Below are 20,055 nucleotides of genomic sequence, written 5' to 3'. Positions count from 1 at the left end.
ACCCAGGCACCCCCTAAGAACTAATCTAATTATCGTCGCACACCTTCATTTTATGATTAAACCTTAAAAGACCAAGTAATCCCAAATTTTGCTGAGCCTTTTTGTGAGCGTCTATGGAAATTTCATGCATGGCTGGTAGAAATATGAAATGGTACACAAGCTCTGGACAAATCTTAGGAAGTTTCTCACAAAGTTACCCATACAGCTACCCGGTGACCCAGAAATTTCACCCCTGGGTGTTGCCCAAGTGAACAGAAAATATGGCTCACTCAGACATTTGAGCTCGACTGTTCACAGCAGTTTTATTAACAGAACCCTCAAACTGAAAGTCGTCCAAAGTTCACATAAACTGTGGTAGATACATATGAACTTAAAGCTGAGTGAAAGAAACAATATGTACTGTTTGGTTCTCTTTACCTGAAGCTCAAGCTCAGGCAAAAGTAATCTCTCAAGGACAGAAGTTATGTCACTGATGGAGGAAATGGAGTGCACAGGGAAGTTTTAGGGTCAGTGGAAGTTTTAGGGTCAAATATTCTATAACGTCACTGGGGTGGTAGTTACACAGTTACAAGCATTTGTTCAAACTTGTCAACCTAGAAATTTAAGATCTGCACACGGTATCTCACCTAACATCATACCTGACTTTTTGTTTTTAAGGAACCCACTATGAAATCAAATATTACCTAATTAAAATATTAGAACCCTCTGTTGAATTAAGCAAGGGTTGGAAACAGATCTATGTACACATGGAAAACGAACGTATGGGCGAGTGACATTTTATACCATAGGGAAAAGTATTATTATTACAAGCAATAGTTAATACATGCCTATCTATTTAAATAAACCAAGGTTGGATATCTACATTACTCTTCCACTAAAATATTTTCTAGATGGAATAATTACTTTCATGTTAATAATAACTAACAGTTAGTGCTTTACTAATGCCGACCTCTGTTCTTAGTATTTTATAGACGTTTGCTCTTTGGATCCTTATATACCTTAACTTATTTACCCTTCATAACATGCCAGTGAAGTAGGTTTTCTTGTTGTTACATTATTATAGTCACTGTTGTTGTCATCATATCATCGTCGTCGTCGTCGTCGTCGTCGTCGTCGTCGTCATCATCTTATGGCGAGAACATTGAGGGCCACGCAGGTAAAATAAACCATCCAACGTTTGGCCTGGGAAGTCGCAGAGAAGGGAGTCAAATCCAGATTACATCTAGAGGCCGTGCTCTAGTTGTAGTCCTTTTTCTGTCTAAACATTTCTTAAAAGGTCTTATATATAGCAGACATCCATTATGAAATGCAAGAGTACTGGCTATCAATATTTGCTTAAAAACAAACAAACAAAGGAACAAACAATCAAAACACAAAAAGCCCTGCTAAAAATACACATAAGCAGCAATTCCTTTCCCGGATGTATACTCCTCAGAAAGGCATGTAAATATTCTCTCGTGTACATGTATATAAATGTACAAAGAACACTACTATCCGTGATGACTAAAACCAGGAAATGTCTATTCTCATGTCCATCAAAAGTACAATGAAATGCACGCAGAAATTTCTAAAACTAATAAACTGAATGTCAGTGAAATTACATTAAGTAAAACAATCCAGACATGGTATTTTACATTTCCATTTATTTCAAGTACAAGAAAAGGAAAGTTAACCCATGGTGATGAAGGTCAGAGCAGTTCATTTCTGGAGAACATGTGGAAAGAGAGGTTTTGAACATAAGACACTTGTAAGTATATATACGTATTTGTATACATATTATGTAGACAAACATTTTTAAAAATATAGAGTACTTCAGGAAGTTGTTTAAGAGATATTGCAACATATATTTCTCATTTAGTTCGCATAAATGTCAGATTAAGCAATACCGTTTCCACAACAAATTAGTCTGCCTAGTTAACTCTCTCTCCCTCCCTCTCTCTCTTTTTAAAACCTTTAAAACATGGCATTTAGTTCTAATATGTCCTACTGTAGTGTTTGAGCTTTATTATTTGGGGCATTGTTTTTTAAAAGTTTTGGAATATATGTGTTGCAAAGTTAATTTTGGCATACGATGTATATTTTAACCATCAATTTATCTTTATTTTGCAAAGTGATGGTTTTCCTTGCAAACTGCCAATTTTCTGCATTAGCCCATATGTAAATGTTATAATGGCTTTGATTTAGCTTTTCATTAACATCTACATTAGCATAGCCACATGGGGGGGGGCCCACCTCCCATGCCACTGCCTCTATAATTTGAATAGTTTATATTCTCAACATTCTCTCTACCTTTCGTGTATGTGTGTGTGTGTGTGTGTGCGTGTGTGTGTAAGTTAGGAGGTGATGTGAAACGAGTACTTGGTTAGAAGAAAATTTCAGAAAAAGAGGGCAAAATATGGGGGTCACATAGATATAAAAATGAACACGAGGTAAATAAAAATTTTCTTTTACGAGACAGGTGTTATAAAGGGTTCAAAGTGGACCTCAAAGAGCACAGACACCTGTAGAGGAGAGGAATAGAATTGCAGATGTCACCCAAACCGGCAGGGATGGGAGATAATATAACGTACAGAGGAAGACATAATTTACATCTCTAGTAGTTAAAATTATCTGAGGAGTACAAAGACAGGCCAAGTAGCTCAGAGATCTACAGAATGATTGCTGCAAAGGATTGCTTCAAAGCATAGGAAGTTTTTCGTCAAAGTACATCTTGTCTGTGTTTCTCACTACTATACATTTTTTGTTGTATTTAAAATAAAGAGCGAGAATTCTATTAACACTGCCGATGATGATCAGATTATTAGTATATACTTGCAGCTATTCAGTTTATTTAGAAGCCAATTTGTGGAACAACTAAAATTAGACATGACAGTTGTTCTGTTAGAAGAAAAACAGGGGGTCTTGGAACTCAAGCAGTTTCAGTATTGTTAAGGTGCTCTCTTGTCAAGGTAAGCAGCCATAAACCCAGACTGAATCTATTCAAAACGTCCTGTAGTTCTTTATATGCTAGGCAAGTTTACACGCTTTATTTTGAAATTAAGTGGCACATGAAATAATAGCAAAATTAATGTGAATAGGGCCTTTGTTAGCCAGAGTAAGAAAATCACTATGGAAAATAAGCACCAGAAAGTCCCGGCTGTTACTTAGGGTAAAAGTCTGCGGACAGCTGTGTAGCCAACGTTTCTGGACTGTCACGGAGGCTTGTGGAGCTGCGGTGGTGCTCCTGTTGCGGCAGGGAGCGGACTACGTTCGCGGCTTGTGAGGAGTTTAATCGGTCCTCTGTCCCTGAGTGTGCAGCCCTAGTACGGCCGCCCCTGCACGTGAAGGGGTACGACCTCTCATCCACGTGTCCCTGCCTGCACAGCATGGAGGAGGAAGCTGCAGGTAGCAATTTATCGCTGTTCTGTGGCACGGTCTTCCGACGAGGTCGATATTTATAGCCTGGGTATTTCTCTCGGTGCATGGCCTGTATTCTCTGTGCCTCCTCGAAGAATGGCCGTTTTTCGGCTTCTGTAAGCATTTTCCACTGGTACCCCAGCTGCTTGCTGATCTCTGAGTTTTGCATTCGGGGATTCTCTAGAGCCACCTTGCGCCTTTGATCACGCGACCACACCATGAATGCGTTCATGGGTCGTCTGATGCGGCTCTGGCCGCTGTCCGGACCGTTTCCTCCAGTTTCGCACCGATAATTTGAGGTAGGATTGTTCGTCCAAAGTTCTGAAGAGGTTCTTCCAAAGGCGAGGATATTTCCCTGTTGTACCGCTGCACAGTGATTATCGCTGTTCATTACTCCGAACATAGCAGAGGCATAAAATTATAGGGGTGAAAACAAAAAAGGTGGGTGAGTGTGGCGGGGGAGGAGGGAGTGGGAAGCAAAGTTCGAAGCTGTAAGCGTTCGGAAAATTATCTAGACTCTGGTGCTGCGACTTTTGTTTCTAAAATACTCTTTTCTCCGCCCAGCACCTGCCTCAAACCCGCCCCCTGACCCTGCGCCAAAGTCCAACCTACCCGTTCTCAAGCAAAACTTCCAAATAAGGTCATACACGCTGCCTTGCGTGCGCTACATCTAATCCGCAGCGCTGAGTCTCTATGCCCCTCTTTAGGAATTGAAACGTTGCTGTCATTAACTTATTTTATTACCCCTTTAAATAAAGGAGGAATGTGCAGCAAACATCGTGAGTTATCAAAAGTGAAAGTTATGTTTAAAATAACAAACTTTAAAGATAACCTAATTCTAATAGCTATTAAAACACCTCACGATACTGAATTCATCATCATCGTGTTTCTTCACTTCTACTTAAACTAGAATTCAAAATTCTATGCCAGTTTTCCATTGCCAAGTAACTACTAATTCTATTTTGTTATCCATGCTGATGACTAACAGGATGCCAATATATGTTTACAGCTAATATTTAACGGCCCATCTGTGCAGTAACTAAATTTTGATATAAAAATCGTTCCACTAAAACAGGAAAGAAAACAAACAACAAATAAGGCAGCAACAACGACAACAAAAGCAGATGACTTTGGAACTCAAGCAGTTCCAGTAGTGTTAAGGTAACATTCAAGAGACCAATTTGTTTTCCATAGACTGTACACAGGTATACCTGACTCACTGTCTTCTGCACTTTCACATAACCGATAACCAAAACAACAAAACAAAAAAAGATTTTACAAATCTAAATTAAGTTTCTGAATCCGAACCACCAACTTAATTATGGTTTATATTTTACTTCAGCCTTAGCACAAAACTAAAAAGTCATATTTTACCAAGTGAAATAAGTGAGTACCTCCTCCAAATGAATTCTGAGGCCAGACTTGGAAATTATCTCAGAATATGTTCATGGGGGAAATATATTCATATGAACTTTCCCTGTGCAAATCTTAAAAGAGAATTTGCAAAATGGGAGTAGCAACCATGCATTGTACAGGACACAGCCTGTTAAAAAAACAAGGTCTCACGAAGACTGAGTAAGAACAATGCCAGAATCCCTAGGGAAATCAAATGGTTCTTTCCTTACAAGCTATAATTCACATCGCCAGATGTCATCTGTGCAATAACTGTTACAATGCATTTATACTAAAAACTCCAAGCAAAAATTAACTTCATTCAGTCAAAATATGTGTATGGACCCCATAATTTGTTTCTCCGTCATCTAGTAGAGTTCAGTAAGCTGTAACTAGGATAAAGTCTGGTAACTAAGAGTTACCAGACCCTTACCGGGCAGAGGGAGTCAGCCTTTACCTCTGAAATGTGACATCAATAATTTACCCTAATGTTTCTTGGAGTGCGTTTTTGAGCTTTATCCTCGCACAGGACCCAGCTGATCTGTGCATCTGTAGCATTCCAATTTCAGTGTATGTGCTGCCCAAGCAAGCACTCTTTCAGTGCATTTTTGATGTTGCAACTCATTTTAATGTTGGAACCAAGACCAATACTCTCAGTTACTGTGAAGAAATGCAATATTTAACGGTTCTTACAGTACTGAGTCTTCACAGCAGAGAGCAAACATATATGCCCCCGAGCTCCTGTCTAAGTGGAACACAATTTCCATCCCCCAAATCGGATTAATGAAAGGCTGAGGCATTCTTTTTTTCCCCCTTTTCTTTAGGGATTTTACTTATTTATTTATTTATTTAGTTAGTTAGTTTTATTTATTTGAGAGAGCGCACCAGGGAGAGAGCACAAGCAGAGGGAGCAGCAGAGGGAGAAGCAGACTCCCCACTGGGCAGGGAGTCCCAGTGAGGGTTGATCTCAGGATGACCTGAGCTGAAGACAGATGCTTAACCAACATAACCACCCAGGTTAACAGATTCTTGTCTTATATATATGCAATCTTTCTTATTTCTTATTCATTAATGATGAATAAGAACAACTTATTCTCAACAGTAGTTCAATATTGTTTTATCAATAAGACCTACAAGCAATTTTAAGAGGTAGGAAGTGCTATCTTCCTGTCAGTGTTAAATCCAAATGAGTTTAACAAAAAACAAGGGTTACCAAACTACAAACTCATTTTATCTTTTGGTGGCATTGCCATACTCAATTAGAAAAATGCTTGGCAGAGATTAGATTCTGGTAATTTCCTAAGGGTCTGGTAACTTTTCAAATTAGGATAAAAATGAAGGAAAACCGAAGAATAAGTTAGATTATTTGATTGAAGGCAATTGCTTTGGGGACAAAACTACACACTTCATTCTCATTGGTTAAATACAACTTTGGAGCCCTAATTTCATTTTCCGTGGTGAGCAGAAGCACATTTCAACAAAAATTTACACAATAGAACCCACAAAATTTTATACTGATAATTTATAGAGATTTTCTCACCATCGCACAAAACAAAAGAAATAACAAAAATCAGTGCATCTTCCTGGGTGTGGTGCAAAAACAATGAATACTGTTAACGCTGAAAAGAAATAAAAAAAGAAAAAGATAAAAAATCAGTGCATCTTCAAAATAAGGAATGGATACAGTGAAAATTACAGAAATATTACTTAATTTATTTCATCTAATTTTATCACGGCATCCCCATCAAAATACAAATGCTGTATATGGGGTCATACAATAACCACCAAACCTTGTACCAGTTGTAGTTTGCTAATGTCAACGGACTTACGTGTGCATTCCCCTTACAGTTTGCCTATGAGCTGTTTTTTAAAGCCTACTGGTAGATAGGATACCAAAGACAAACAATAAAAGGAAAAGAAGATAAACTGCAGAGCAGCAAATTTTATAATGCTTGTGTGTCAGGGGACACTATGAAATAAATGACAAGATTGAATAGAGTAATACTAAGTTGAGGATTTTTAAGAATTTCATTAATATCTAATTCACTTTGGGACTCTGGAGTCAAATGTTTTGTTTGTTTATAAATCTTGCTGCGTTCTTAAAACAAATATGGTCTTGGACTTGAAGAGTTAAAGTGAAACATTGTTTTAATGTGTTAGATATAAATTAATGCTCAGTTATTTCCTTGTTCCAAGACTTTAATGAAAACGGGCCATATAGACTTGGATTCCTTTAAACATGATCAGTTTCACTGATCTATCTGCCTCAGGATAATTAATTGAAGGCTGACTCCCTCTGTCTGGTTCCCTCCATTGTCACAAGAAAAATTGTTAAAGATGCAGGCCCTGTTTGTTCTCGGGTTGTCATGGATTACTAGTTCACTTTTCCCCTCCACACATGGGGTTATTTTCAGCCCTTTTGGCAGTTATTAACGCATGGGAGAAATACTTCATGTATCCAAACAGTTCAAGTATATGCCAGGCCCTATTCTAGGAGCTGGAGGTTGAAAAACAGTTAAATCTCTTCTTTTTCACTGAAAGCTTATTGACTGCTCACCCTCCCTTCCCTGAAGAGGGGGATATAGATACATTATTTTCTATCATGATATATAGATATCATCATGAGGTCCTATCTGCCTTTCTTTGGAGAGGGGTGGGGCATGGTTAAATATACATAACATAAAGCTCATTTCTTTATTTTTTCTGACTAACTAAAGTGTACGGTTCTGCAGCCTTAAGTACGCTCACAATGTTGTGCAACCACCTTCTATGTCTAGTTCCAGAAAATTTCATGATCTCAGAAGAAAACCCTGCACCCCTTAGTGGCCCCTCCTGATGCATCCTCCCCTTCATCCAGACCTTGACAACCAGTAATCTGTTTCCTGCGTCTATGTATTTGCCTCTTCTGAATATTTCACATAAACAAAATCATTCAGTATGGGACCTGTTGTTGTCTTCTTCCTTTGTTTCAGATGGGGTGATATTTTCAAGGTTCATCCATGTTACAGTGTGAGTCACATTTTTACCTTTCAATTTCAATTTTGACATAGCATATTCTTTTCTCATATGTTAAATGATTTCCAGCTTTACAAAATCTGCTTTTGTGTGTGAGTGTCATTTAAAAATTTGATTCTGTGTTAAGATACCTTTTTTTAAGTTGGGTCAGGTAACAATGTACTACCATTTTATTTAGATCTTGAATACTGAACTCTACTAGATGACGGAGAAACAAATTATGGGGTCCATACACATATTTTGACTGAATGAAGTTAATTTTTGCTTGGAGTTTTTAGTATAAATGCATTGTAACAGTTATTGCACAGATGACATCTGGCGATGTGAATTATAGCTTGTAAGGAAAGAACCATTTGATTTCCCTAGGGATTCTGGCATTGTTCTTACTCAGTCTTCGTGAGACCTTGTTTTTTTAACAGGCTGTGTCCTGTACAATGCATGGTTGCTACTCCCATTTTGCAAATTCTCTTTTAAGATTTGCACAGGGAAAGTTCATATGAATATATTTCCCCCATGAACATATTCTGAGATAATTTCCAAGTCTGGCCTCAGAATTCATTTGGAGGAGGTACTCACTTATTTCACTTGGTAAAATATGACTTTTTAGTTTTGTGCTAAGGCTGAAGTAAAATATAAACCATAATTAAGTTGGTGGTTCGGATTCAGAAACTTAATTTAGATTTGTAAAATCTTTTTTTGTTTTGTTGTTTTGGTTATCGGTTATGTGAAAGTGCAGAAGACAGTGAGTCAGGTATACCTGTGTACAGTCTATGGAAAACAAATTGGTCTCTTGAATGTTACCTTAACACTACTGGAACTGCTTGAGTTCCAAAGTCATCTGCTTTTGTTGTCGTTGTTGCTGCCTTATTTGTTGTTTGTTTTCTTTCCTGTTTTAGTGGAACGATTTTTATATCAAAATTTAGTTACTGCACAGATGGGCCGTTAAATATTAGCTGTAAACATATATTGGCATCCTGTTAGTCATCAGCATGGATAACAAAATAGAATTAGTAGTTACTTGGCAATGGAAAACTGGCATAGAATTTTGAATTCTAGTTTAAGTAGAAGTGAAGAAACACGATGATGATGAATTCAGTATCGTGAGGTGTTTTAATAGCTATTAGAATTAGGTTATCTTTAAAGTTTGTTATTTTAAACATAACTTTCACTTTTGATAACTCACGATGTTTGCTGCACATTCCTCCTTTATTTAAAGGGGTAATAAAATAAGTTAATGACAGCAACGTTTCAATTCCTAAAGAGGGGCATAGAGACTCAGCGCTGCGGATTAGATGTAGCGCACGCAAGGCAGCGTGTATGACCTTATTTGGAAGTTTTGCTTGAGAACGGGTAGGTTGGACTTTGGCGCAGGGTCAGGGGGCGGGTTTGAGGCAGGTGCTGGGCGGAGAAAAGAGTATTTTAGAAACAAAAGTCGCAGCACCAGAGTCTAGATAATTTTCCGAACGCTTACAGCTTCGAACTTTGCTTCCCACTCCCTCCTCCCCCGCCACACTCACCCACCTTTTTTGTTTTCACCCCTATAATTTTATGCCTCTGCTATGTTCGGAGTAATGAACAGCGATAATCACTGTGCAGCGGTACAACAGGGAAATATCCTCGCCTTTGGAAGAACCTCTTCAGAACTTTGGACGAACAATCCTACCTCAAATTATCGGTGCGAAACTGGAGGAAACGGTCCGGACAGCGGCCAGAGCCGCATCAGACGACCCATGAACGCATTCATGGTGTGGTCGCGTGATCAAAGGCGCAAGGTGGCTCTAGAGAATCCCCGAATGCAAAACTCAGAGATCAGCAAGCAGCTGGGGTACCAGTGGAAAATGCTTACAGAAGCCGAAAAACGGCCATTCTTCGAGGAGGCACAGAGAATACAGGCCATGCACCGAGAGAAATACCCAGGCTATAAATATCGACCTCGTCGGAAGACCGTGCCACAGAACAGCGATAAATTGCTACCTGCAGCTTCCTCCTCCATGCTGTGCAGGCAGGGACACGTGGATGAGAGGTCGTACCCCTTCACGTGCAGGGGCGGCCGTACTAGGGCTGCACACTCAGGGACAGAGGACCGATTAAACTCCTCACAAGCCGCGAACGTAGTCCGCTCCCTGCCGCAACAGGAGCACCACCGCAGCTCCACAAGCCTCCGTGACAGTCCAGAAACGTTGGCTACACAGCTGTCCGCAGACTTTTACCCTAAGTAACAGCCGGGACTTTCTGGTGCTTATTTTCCATAGTGATTTTCTTACTCTGGCTAACAAAGGCCCTATTCACATTAATTTTGCTATTATTTCATGTGCCACTTAATTTCAAAATAAAGCGTGTAAACTTGCCTAGCATATAAAGAACTACAGGACGTTTTGAATAGATTCAGTCTGGGTTTATGGCTGCTTACCTTGACAAGAGAGCACCTTAACAATACTGAAACTGCTTGAGTTCCAAGACCCCCTGTTTTTCTTCTAACAGAACAACTGTCATGTCTAATTTTAGTTGTTCCACAAATTGGCTTCTAAATAAACTGAATAGCTGCAAGTATATACTAATAATCTGATCATCATCGGCAGTGTTAATAGAATTCTCGCTCTTTATTTTAAATACAACAAAAAATGTATAGTAGTGAGAAACACAGACAAGATGTACTTTGACGAAAAACTTCCTATGCTTTGAAGCAATCCTTTGCAGCAATCATTCTGTAGATCTCTGAGCTACTTGGCCTGTCTTTGTACTCCTCAGATAATTTTAACTACTAGAGATGTAAATTATGTCTTCCTCTGTACGTTATATTATCTCCCATCCCTGCCGGTTTGGGTGACATCTGCAATTCTATTCCTCTCCTCTACAGGTGTCTGTGCTCTTTGAGGTCCACTTTGAACCCTTTATAACACCTGTCTCGTAAAAGAAAATTTTTATTTACCTCGTGTTCATTTTTATATCTATGTGACCCCCATATTTTGCCCTCTTTTTCTGAAATTTTCTTCTAACCAAGTACTCGTTTCACATCACCTCCTAACTTACACACACACGCACACACACACACACACACATACACGAAAGGTAGAGAGAATGTTGAGAATATAAACTATTCAAATTATAGAGGCAGTGGCATGGGAGGTGGGCCCCCCCCCATGTGGCTATGCTAATGTAGATGTTAATGAAAAGCTAAATCAAAGCCATTATAACATTTACATATGGGCTAATGCAGAAAATTGGCAGTTTGCAAGGAAAACCATCACTTTGCAAAATAAAGATAAATTGATGGTTAAAATATACATCGTATGCCAAAATTAACTTTGCAACACATATATTCCAAAACTTTTAAAAAACAATGCCCCAAATAATAAAGCTCAAACACTACAGTAGGACATATTAGAACTAAATGCCATGTTTTAAAGGTTTTAAAAAGAGAGAGAGGGAGGGAGAGAGAGTTAACTAGGCAGACTAATTTGTTGTGGAAACGGTATTGCTTAATCTGACATTTATGCGAACTAAATGAGAAATATATGTTGCAATATCTCTTAAACAACTTCCTGAAGTACTCTATATTTTTAAAAATGTTTGTCTACATAATATGTATACAAATACGTATATATACTTACAAGTGTCTTATGTTCAAAACCTCTCTTTCCACATGTTCTCCAGAAATGAACTGCTCTGACCTTCATCACCATGGGTTAACTTTCCTTTTCTTGTACTTGAAATAAATGGAAATGTAAAATACCATGTCTGGATTGTTTTACTTAATGTAATTTCACTGACATTCAGTTTATTAGTTTTAGAAATTTCTGCGTGCATTTCATTGTACTTTTGATGGACATGAGAATAGACATTTCCTGGTTTTAGTCATCACGGATAGTAGTGTTCTTTGTACATTTATATACATGTACACGAGAGAATATTTACATGCCTTTCTGAGGAGTATACATCCGGGAAAGGAATTGCTGCTTATGTGTATTTTTAGCAGGGCTTTTTGTGTTTTGATTGTTTGTTCCTTTGTTTGTTTGTTTTTAAGCAAATATTGATAGCCAGTACTCTTGCATTTCATAATGGATGTCTGCTATATATAAGACCTTTTAAGAAATGTTTAGACAGAAAAAGGACTACAACTAGAGCACGGCCTCTAGATGTAATCTGGATTTGACTCCCTTCTCTGCGACTTCCCAGGCCAAACGTTGGATGGTTTATTTTACCTGCGTGGCCCTCAATGTTCTCGCCATAAGATGATGACGACGACGACGACGACGACGACGACGACGACGATGATATGATGACAACAACAGTGACTATAATAATGTAACAACAAGAAAACCTACTTCACTGGCATGTTATGAAGGGTAAATAAGTTAAGGTATATAAGGATCCAAAGAGCAAACGTCTATAAAATACTAAGAACAGAGGTCGGCATTAGTAAAGCACTAACTGTTAGTTATTATTAACATGAAAGTAATTATTCCATCTAGAAAATATTTTAGTGGAAGAGTAATGTAGATATCCAACCTTGGTTTATTTAAATAGATAGGCATGTATTAACTATTGCTTGTAATAATAATACTTTTCCCTATGGTATAAAATGTCACTCGCCCATACGTTCGTTTTCCATGTGTACATAGATCTGTTTCCAACCCTTGCTTAATTCAACAGAGGGTTCTAATATTTTAATTAGGTAATATTTGATTTCATAGTGGGTTCCTTAAAAACAAAAAGTCAGGTATGATGTTAGGTGAGATACCGTGTGCAGATCTTAAATTTCTAGGTTGACAAGTTTGAACAAATGCTTGTAACTGTGTAACTACCACCCCAGTGACGTTATAGAATATTTGACCCTAAAACTTCCACTGACCCTAAAACTTCCCTGTGCACTCCATTTCCTCCATCAGTGACATAACTTCTGTCCTTGAGAGATTACTTTTGCCTGAGCTTGAGCTTCAGGTAAAGAGAACCAAACAGTACATATTGTTTCTTTCACTCAGCTTTAAGTTCATATGTATCTACCACAGTTTATGTGAACTTTGGACGACTTTCAGTTTGAGGGTTCTGTTAATAAAACTGCTGTGAACAGTCGAGCTCAAATGTCTGAGTGAGCCATATTTTCTGTTCACTTGGGCAACACCCAGGGGTGAAATTTCTGGGTCACCGGGTAGCTGTATGGGTAACTTTGTGAGAAACTTCCTAAGATTTGTCCAGAGCTTGTGTACCATTTCATATTTCTACCAGCCATGCATGAAATTTCCATAGACGCTCACAAAAAGGCTCAGCAAAATTTGGGATTACTTGGTCTTTTAAGGTTTAATCATAAAATGAAGGTGTGCGACGATAATTAGATTAGTTCTTAGGGGGTGCCTGGGTGGCTCAGTAGGTTAAGCATCTGCCTTGGGCTCAGATCTCCTGGGATGGAGGCCTCGTCAAGCTCCCTGCTGGGTGGGGAGTCCGCTTCTCCCTCTTCCTCTGCCTAAAGAGTGCTCTCTTTCTCAAACAAGTAATTACAATCTTAAAAACGGAAAGAAACAAACAAAACAAGCAAAAACCTTAAAAAAAAAAATAGTTGTTAGCCTCTGCTTTATTTTCTGCTAGAGCAAATGTCTGCTCATTACTCTTCCTCCTTTGGAAATTCTAGGCAATGTAGGGTTTTGTTTTCTTTAATTTTTTGGAAATCTCTGTGCTGATTCAAATGACCAGAAAATTTGGCTAGTATTTTGGTTGAGATCACACAAAACCGGTAGAGTCAACAAGAAAGATTAACAAAACAACAGGAATGTATGGTGGAAACGACTGGAGTGGTTCTTGGCTGGTGTTTAAATGAGCTGTTCTTCATGTTTGTCCAGTAATTTTTTGTGAGACTTCAGAAAAATAAAATTGCTGTTTCCTTTATTGACAAAAAGGAAAGCCACTCTTGCCCCTCCTGTTCCTTAGAGCATTCCCTTTAGAAATCTCTTAAATCCTTTCTCTGCTCTTCTGTTGAGACCTATGTAAATCTTTCTAAGCTAAATAAGCCCCTTGGCAGCACCAGCAACCCACAAAGGTACCTCTTAATGGCCTTGGAGCCCTCTCTTTGAAATGTAAACATCAGCAAAGATAGTGCCAAGAAGTCCCCTGATGCGTAGGAGTTTAGCCTAGGCACCTGGCTTTAAGCTGCAAACACTTGCTTGGCACAAGAGATAGGAGAAAACTCCTTTAGACAAAGATAATCAGCTAACTCCAGTTTATACCTAATGTTTGGCATGATTAAGTGTTTTGAAGTGTTAAGCACTGACATTCAAACCCACTTCCAGAGTTTAAGGATTGTCTTTGTCAAAATATGAGACACAGTAAGAGTGAGAATGTTTAGTATTGGTGTTGTATTAACATGTTAGGCCTACCATAAGTCCTCTTAGTATCAGCTAAAATACCTTGGACTGTGTAACGTTGCTTTCACTCATTAGGGCAAGATAAATTCCTTTTCTGGGAAATGAACAAACATACAGCTATTTAAAAAAAATCTGCAATCTATTAATTTAGGGGATGTACTTATTATACGGCACGTGTTCTCATTCCACCGTCGAAATTCTCTAGCAAGGATTCAGAAAAGTTTCAAATATTGTTTAACATGTGGGTATTAATAAAATTGTCCACTGCCCCCTCTTGGATCCTTTTATTTCATCACACCAACCTATTGGGGGAAAAAAAAAAAAGACCATTGAATTTGTTCTTCCTGGAGTGCAGAGGTGGACAGCCCCAAGAAACTCTGGATCATAAATGTAAGACCTTTCCTCCCTCCCCCAGTTGGAGGGGCCTTAGAATTTACTTAATCCTTTGCACATTTGCATTTATTTTCAACATCCTCACCAACTCATCAGGCAAGATCTATCCAGAGGGCCTCAAAGAGAAAATCATAAACTCTGAAGCAACCCCTATTATTACCAAAGGCAGTGTTTTTCACACCTGCTTTTATCCTCAAGTTGTAGAGAAGCCTTTTAAAAGACAGGGATTCCCCCACTCTACCCTCTACCCCCAAAACCCCCACCAGTGCTATTTCAATTAGCCTTTGTATAAAGTCACCAATGTATTTGCAAGCATGAATGTAACTTTGTAAGGTTGTGGCTTTCATAAAACGTGATTTTGTAAGGTTGTGGCTTTCATAAAATGCGATTCTCCGGTTGGAAAACCATTTCTGTAGTGGACAAATTGTTTCAATGCACTGACCTTGACACACAAAGCTTTGCTGCCACACCTCTTTGCGCAATTGCTAACATCTGAGGAGACCACGTCCCAGCGTTTGTTTCTCAAGTTATCCTGGCAGTGCGGTTGGGCAAGGCACTAACAGGTTTTGTGTCCTTTGCCCAATCCTATGCTGGCTTTCGGCAACTCAAATGATGCTGATATAGTTTTGCAATGTGGGTGAGGTCGGGAGCTGACAGCCAAGAAAGAATTCTTGAGAGGACTTTGGTGCATCAGGATGAATTTTATTAAAGCACGGGAACAGGACCCATGGGCAGGAAGAGCTGCAGCTGCCTTGGGATTGTGAGGGGCCACTGATTATATACTTTGGGGCTGGGGAAAGTAAAGACAAGGGAAGTTCCCAAAGGACTTTCATATGCTTAAGGAAGACTCATCAGATACCGGAGGCCTTGCCCTTGTTGAGTGGAGGTTGTTTTTCCTTTGGCAAGGCATTAACATTCAGACAGGAGCTTCCCGGGAGAATGTTACACTCAGCCTGCCTCAACTGTTTGTCAACGGGCTACAGGTTATAAGGACATTTCCTTTTTTTTTTTTTTAATTTCCAAGGCTTTTTTTTTTGTTTTTTGTTTTTTTAAATTTCAAATTCATTGAAGGGAATACAATTATATTAAAAAAAAAAAATAGAGTACTCTCACAAACTGACGAAAGCCAGGAACAAAAAGAACAAGGTAAGGACCTTTCCCTGAGAGGCAGCTCTAACAGCTAGAGAATGGACTTTCTCCCCCCTAGCATTTGTCAAATGAAAAAGTCCTTCCTATTTCTCTAAGGCATCAAAAAGCACTCGGGGTGCTAACTGGGTTTTTCAGGTACAAAGTTTCAAGGCCTCTAATGGGGACTGAGGAAACATCAAAGGCTGATTTCTTTTAATACCAAATATTAAATTGCACAAATGGCTTTTTAATGTAAACTTCAGAACTTCACACTTGTGACCTAAATTTCAAACATCTGGTCACATCTCATTACTATCCTTCTACTTCTTAGTAAGAATGTCCAAAGTATCTGAGCCCACATTCCTGTCACGGCAAAGGGCCAGACAGCAGAAGAACTGCTCTGATCTCACCACCTGTTGCTAACACAAGCCAGAAAGCACCCACCTCGGATGACTCAGATGCAAACAGACATTTACACTAAAGCCTAATTCTTAAACCACTGGACCTGCCGGCAAAGGCAGATCAAATCCTAACAGTTCATACGTGACCTACAGAACAGAAGTTACAAAAGTCATCTTACAATTCCCAAAGCTCTAAACATACCCATTGCCCATGCCTGGTTTCCCTCAATTTGATGCTGATAAATCTATCAAACTGCAAACCTGCATTCCCAAACACTTCAGTAAGACAAACAATGGTTAACATTTTTGTTCTATGGATACTTGGTGGTTTATGCTGAAGTTCTGATTTGCACACGTAACAGGACAGCCTGAATCAATTTTTCCAAGTTTCAATTTTATGAGTGTACACCCCAGATGATTCCCCTAAAGCTGCTTCTCCAAGATAGTTAAGTCAATTCGTATAATTGGTAATCATAAATTCCATAGGGACATCAATTTCTGAAAGACATTTTTTTAGGAAACAAGAGGTTACAATGTCTGTAACACCTTTGCAGGCACTTAAAGTGTCAAGGGATCTAACTGTACCTCTAAATAGGTTAATTATATAACATCAACCAGCTATTAAAGATTCAGTAGGATTCTGTGGGTTACCTCCTATTCAAAACATCTATCAACCTAGAAATTGATTGCTACTCCAGCCAAAGTAAGCCAGCGTTATACCCTAAGAGAAACCTCGATCCTGTCTCCTGGCTGTCCAGGGAGGTAACCCTCCTGGGACAGTGGCTCTCGTGGAACAACACTGGGTTTTGGTCACATGCAGAAGAGGCTCATGGTCTTGGTAATGGCTTTGCTGAGTTGCAGTCCATGGTGGTATTTTTGCCTGCCCAGAAGAGTGCAGACCGTACTCTTGCACCAAACTGAGAGTTCAATTTGAGTCACATCCCGGTTACACTGTTCCAGGTCCTAATAAGAAACAATATGGCCAAAAACTAAGTGACCATGTTCGCAAATGGTACCTGGTAACACAAACGTTTTAATCAGACGTGACTCAGTCTCTTGTCACCAGCACACACACACACACATACACACACACACACACACACACACACACACACACGAAAACCAACAAGTCTGACCTATGATTGCCCTAACAAAAAAAGGAAAAAGAAAAAAAAAAAGTAGGAAGAGGAGGAGGAGGGAGAGGAGAAAGAAAAGAAAAGAAAAGAAAAGAAAAGAAAAGAAAAGAAAAGAAAAGAAAAGAAAAGAAAAAAGAAATCAACAAGGACAATCAAGACCACCAACACTGATTTAAACCAGACCCCAGCGATCTCTAACTTTAGCGACTGCTATTTTTTGGTCTCAACAAAATGTCAATATCCTGAGTTTTATCAGTATTTTCTTTCTAAAGTGTGAACAAACAGAAGCAGAGGTTCAAAAAAGTCTAGACGAGCCCACTAACCAGCAAAAGAAACATCACAGAAACAATATGAAAAGATGTACTTAAGTGAAATAAATTAAAAGTTAAACCTTACACTTTCAAGTTTTCTTAGACTATTATTTGGAGAGACGGGAGAGAGTTGATGACATATTTTTCTAATAACCACTTGGTTAAAATCAAATGTAAATGATCCTTCAGGAGAAATCTTTGCCTTTAAAAATCATGGTCCCATTGCTGATATTTGGGCAGGAGAAACCGCCCACATCTTAGTCGGTAAACTGTTAAGGCATTTGTTTATTAACTTGGCTGCCAGATGGTATTTTAAAAAGATTTACTTACTTGACCAGCGTCTACAGCAACACAAGTTTCTCTAAACTCCTGGGGTTTTCTGGCGGTTAGAAAACAAAATAATGACAGTCCAATTGTTATGCCCGAGTTTTCAGTTTTCAGTTTTCGCGTCCGAGAGACCACCAAGGAGACAAGCACCAATGCAATCACACGAGGGTTTATTTGACAAGCTTAAGCTTGGGCCCAAGTATACCCGACAGCGGAGTAGGGACTTGGACCCTGAACCAGATTACAGTCAGAGTTTTTAAAGGCAGAGTAGGGGTGGACTCGGTGGTGGGTGAGGACAAAGGGGATTATGGATGATGTAAGTCTCCAAGCACTTTCGGAAGCAAGGTCTCCAGGACCTGGAGGGGCTAGCTATTGTTGGGAGAAAGGTTATTTATTACTAATAATAAAAATCTTCTCGTGAGGCCCTTTAGATGTATATCAGTGGGCCATATGCTTGGGAGTGATTCTCGACACTATCTTGGAGGTTTAGAGATAAAGGAATTGTTAAAGTAGACTTACAGGACCCTGGTCAGAACTGTTGGGGTAGGGGGTCGGTCAGGCTAGGATTGTCCTTAGCAAAACCTCAAGGTGAGGGCAGTTAAGTCCCCAGGGGAGAGCCACTCTGTCTGTTTCAAGGGCTTGTCAGTAGGTAAGGAATTTTAATGATTTTCTTCTGCCTCTGTTTCCCACATCAGCTAAACTTGAGGTTTGATGGCCTTAATTTTCTCAGCCTCCACCAAAGGTATCCTGAAAACATAGGCCTAATATGCTTTACTTTTATTTTTTAAGAAACCAACTTGCCTCCTAATTATTTCTATTTTTAAGCCAACTGGCTGTCTTCGGCCTTTAAAACGCAATGGAATTTAATGACCCTGGCACTGCTCCTGAATAGCTTATACTTGTTGGGGGAAAACCGTACTAACCAGGCTAAAACAGGGTTTATGTTACACATAAAATCACTCTAGATTACACCGTGATTGATTTCTACAGCCCTCAGGTTTTTTGTTTGTTTGCTTGTTTGTTTGTTTGTTTGTTTTTAATACATATTTTAGGGGGAAAGTCACAAATAGGTTAATATAGTTGGCATTCAACTTTTCTTAGTCATTACTCTTGTCCAGTAAAACCAAGACCCTTCTGCAGGACCTGCCATTTCCCCATTTCTTTTATTAACCTTCAAAAGAAGCATTTCTTGGGAAGTGAGGATTTATTAAGAACATCAAGGTCCAGGGCTTTTTCCGTTTTGTTTTGTTTATCCCAGGCACCTTAAAAGTTTGTTTTATCCCCCACCCCGCCACCCCCCCCCCCAAATAGCCATATCGTTTAAAACTAGATATTCAAGTTACATGGCTAACATCTTTAGCTAATGGACTCTTCAGTGCTAATCCTAGAAGACAGCCTTCCATGGATCTTTGAATAATGGAACGCAACAATGTTCGGTCATTGATAGGAGTGGTGTAGGTTAAAGGAACCTTTAAATGTTCAAGCCACGGGTTGTGAAGTTTGGAAGGGTTGAGGTCTACTGTGCTGTGTCGTCAGAAGTTGTTGTATTTTCAGTGCTAGTGCGTTGCATGTTATCTGCAAGGTTGTGTGCGTGCTGAAGAAACAAATCTTTCAGTAGTTAATTCCTTAGTCAGCAATTTAATTTTTGTGTCCAACCGTTCATTCCCTTCTTTGAGCTGATTCACTCTGCAGTGTATCCTGTGCTTTCTGCTTGGTTTTTCAACCGGCTCTGTTTCACAGCCATGTTGTTCCTTTCTCTGCGTTGACCAATACTCTCGCTCTTGGGATCCACGGCTCTACTCTTTTTTGCTTTGCTTGCTTGGAGACAGGGCTTTGGCTCATGCCCCCACACCCCGGGGAGTCAGCAGGCCCCAGCTGAGGAACCTGCTGTAAGCCACTGGCATGAGCCTACGTATCAATTACACTTATTCCTGGACTACTGTTCTGCTGGGCTACCTTGCTCATTTGGGCACTCCGTCTTGCTGACCCAGAACAGGCAGAAATGGGGGCAAGGTGACCAGTGGTTTCCACACTAAGTTGCCCAGAAAACTTCACATATACCTCCACCTTCAGCTTGCTGGCCGTTACAGGAGTCCTCTGCTCCCTGCCCCCCAACCCGGCGCCCTGCACTGCCCCTCTCCGTTCCCACACTGGGGGAGCCCAGCAACCCTGGCCTTGGTGTCCCGGAGTCAGCAAGGAG

General features: G+C 39.6%; 2 protein-coding genes and 1 pseudogene across 3 annotated transcripts; 1 reads left to right on the top strand and 2 right to left on the bottom strand.

Moving 5' to 3' along the window:
- Nucleotides 1-3,139: 3,139 nt before the first annotated feature.
- Nucleotides 3,140-3,787, bottom strand: LOC308337781 (sex-determining region Y protein; the record flags this gene model as incomplete). Its single annotated transcript, XM_080795983.1, has 1 exon — nucleotides 3,140-3,787. The coding sequence occupies one exon, from the start codon at nucleotides 3,785-3,787 to the stop codon at nucleotides 3,140-3,142; it is 648 nt and encodes a 215-aa protein (XP_080652109.1).
- Nucleotides 3,788-9,374: 5,587 nt separating this feature from the next.
- On the top strand, nucleotides 9,375-10,022 carry LOC308337780 (sex-determining region Y protein; the record flags this gene model as incomplete). Its single annotated transcript, XM_080795982.1, has 1 exon — nucleotides 9,375-10,022. The coding sequence occupies one exon, from the start codon at nucleotides 9,375-9,377 to the stop codon at nucleotides 10,020-10,022; it is 648 nt and encodes a 215-aa protein (XP_080652108.1).
- Nucleotides 10,023-19,371: 9,349 nt separating this feature from the next.
- LOC308337819 (CCAAT/enhancer-binding protein gamma-like) lies at nucleotides 19,372-19,820 on the bottom strand (annotated as a pseudogene). Its single transcript has one exon. The product of its transcript is annotated as a CCAAT/enhancer-binding protein gamma-like (transcript).
- Nucleotides 19,821-20,055: the final 235 nt, after the last annotated feature.

Source organism: Martes martes (genome assembly GCF_963455335.1).
Source record: "Martes martes genome assembly, chromosome: Y".
Classification (NCBI taxonomy): Eukaryota; Metazoa; Chordata; class Mammalia; order Carnivora; family Mustelidae; genus Martes; species Martes martes.
Note: the sequence above shows the minus strand (reverse complement) of the source record. Positions and strands in the feature narration are given on the sequence as shown.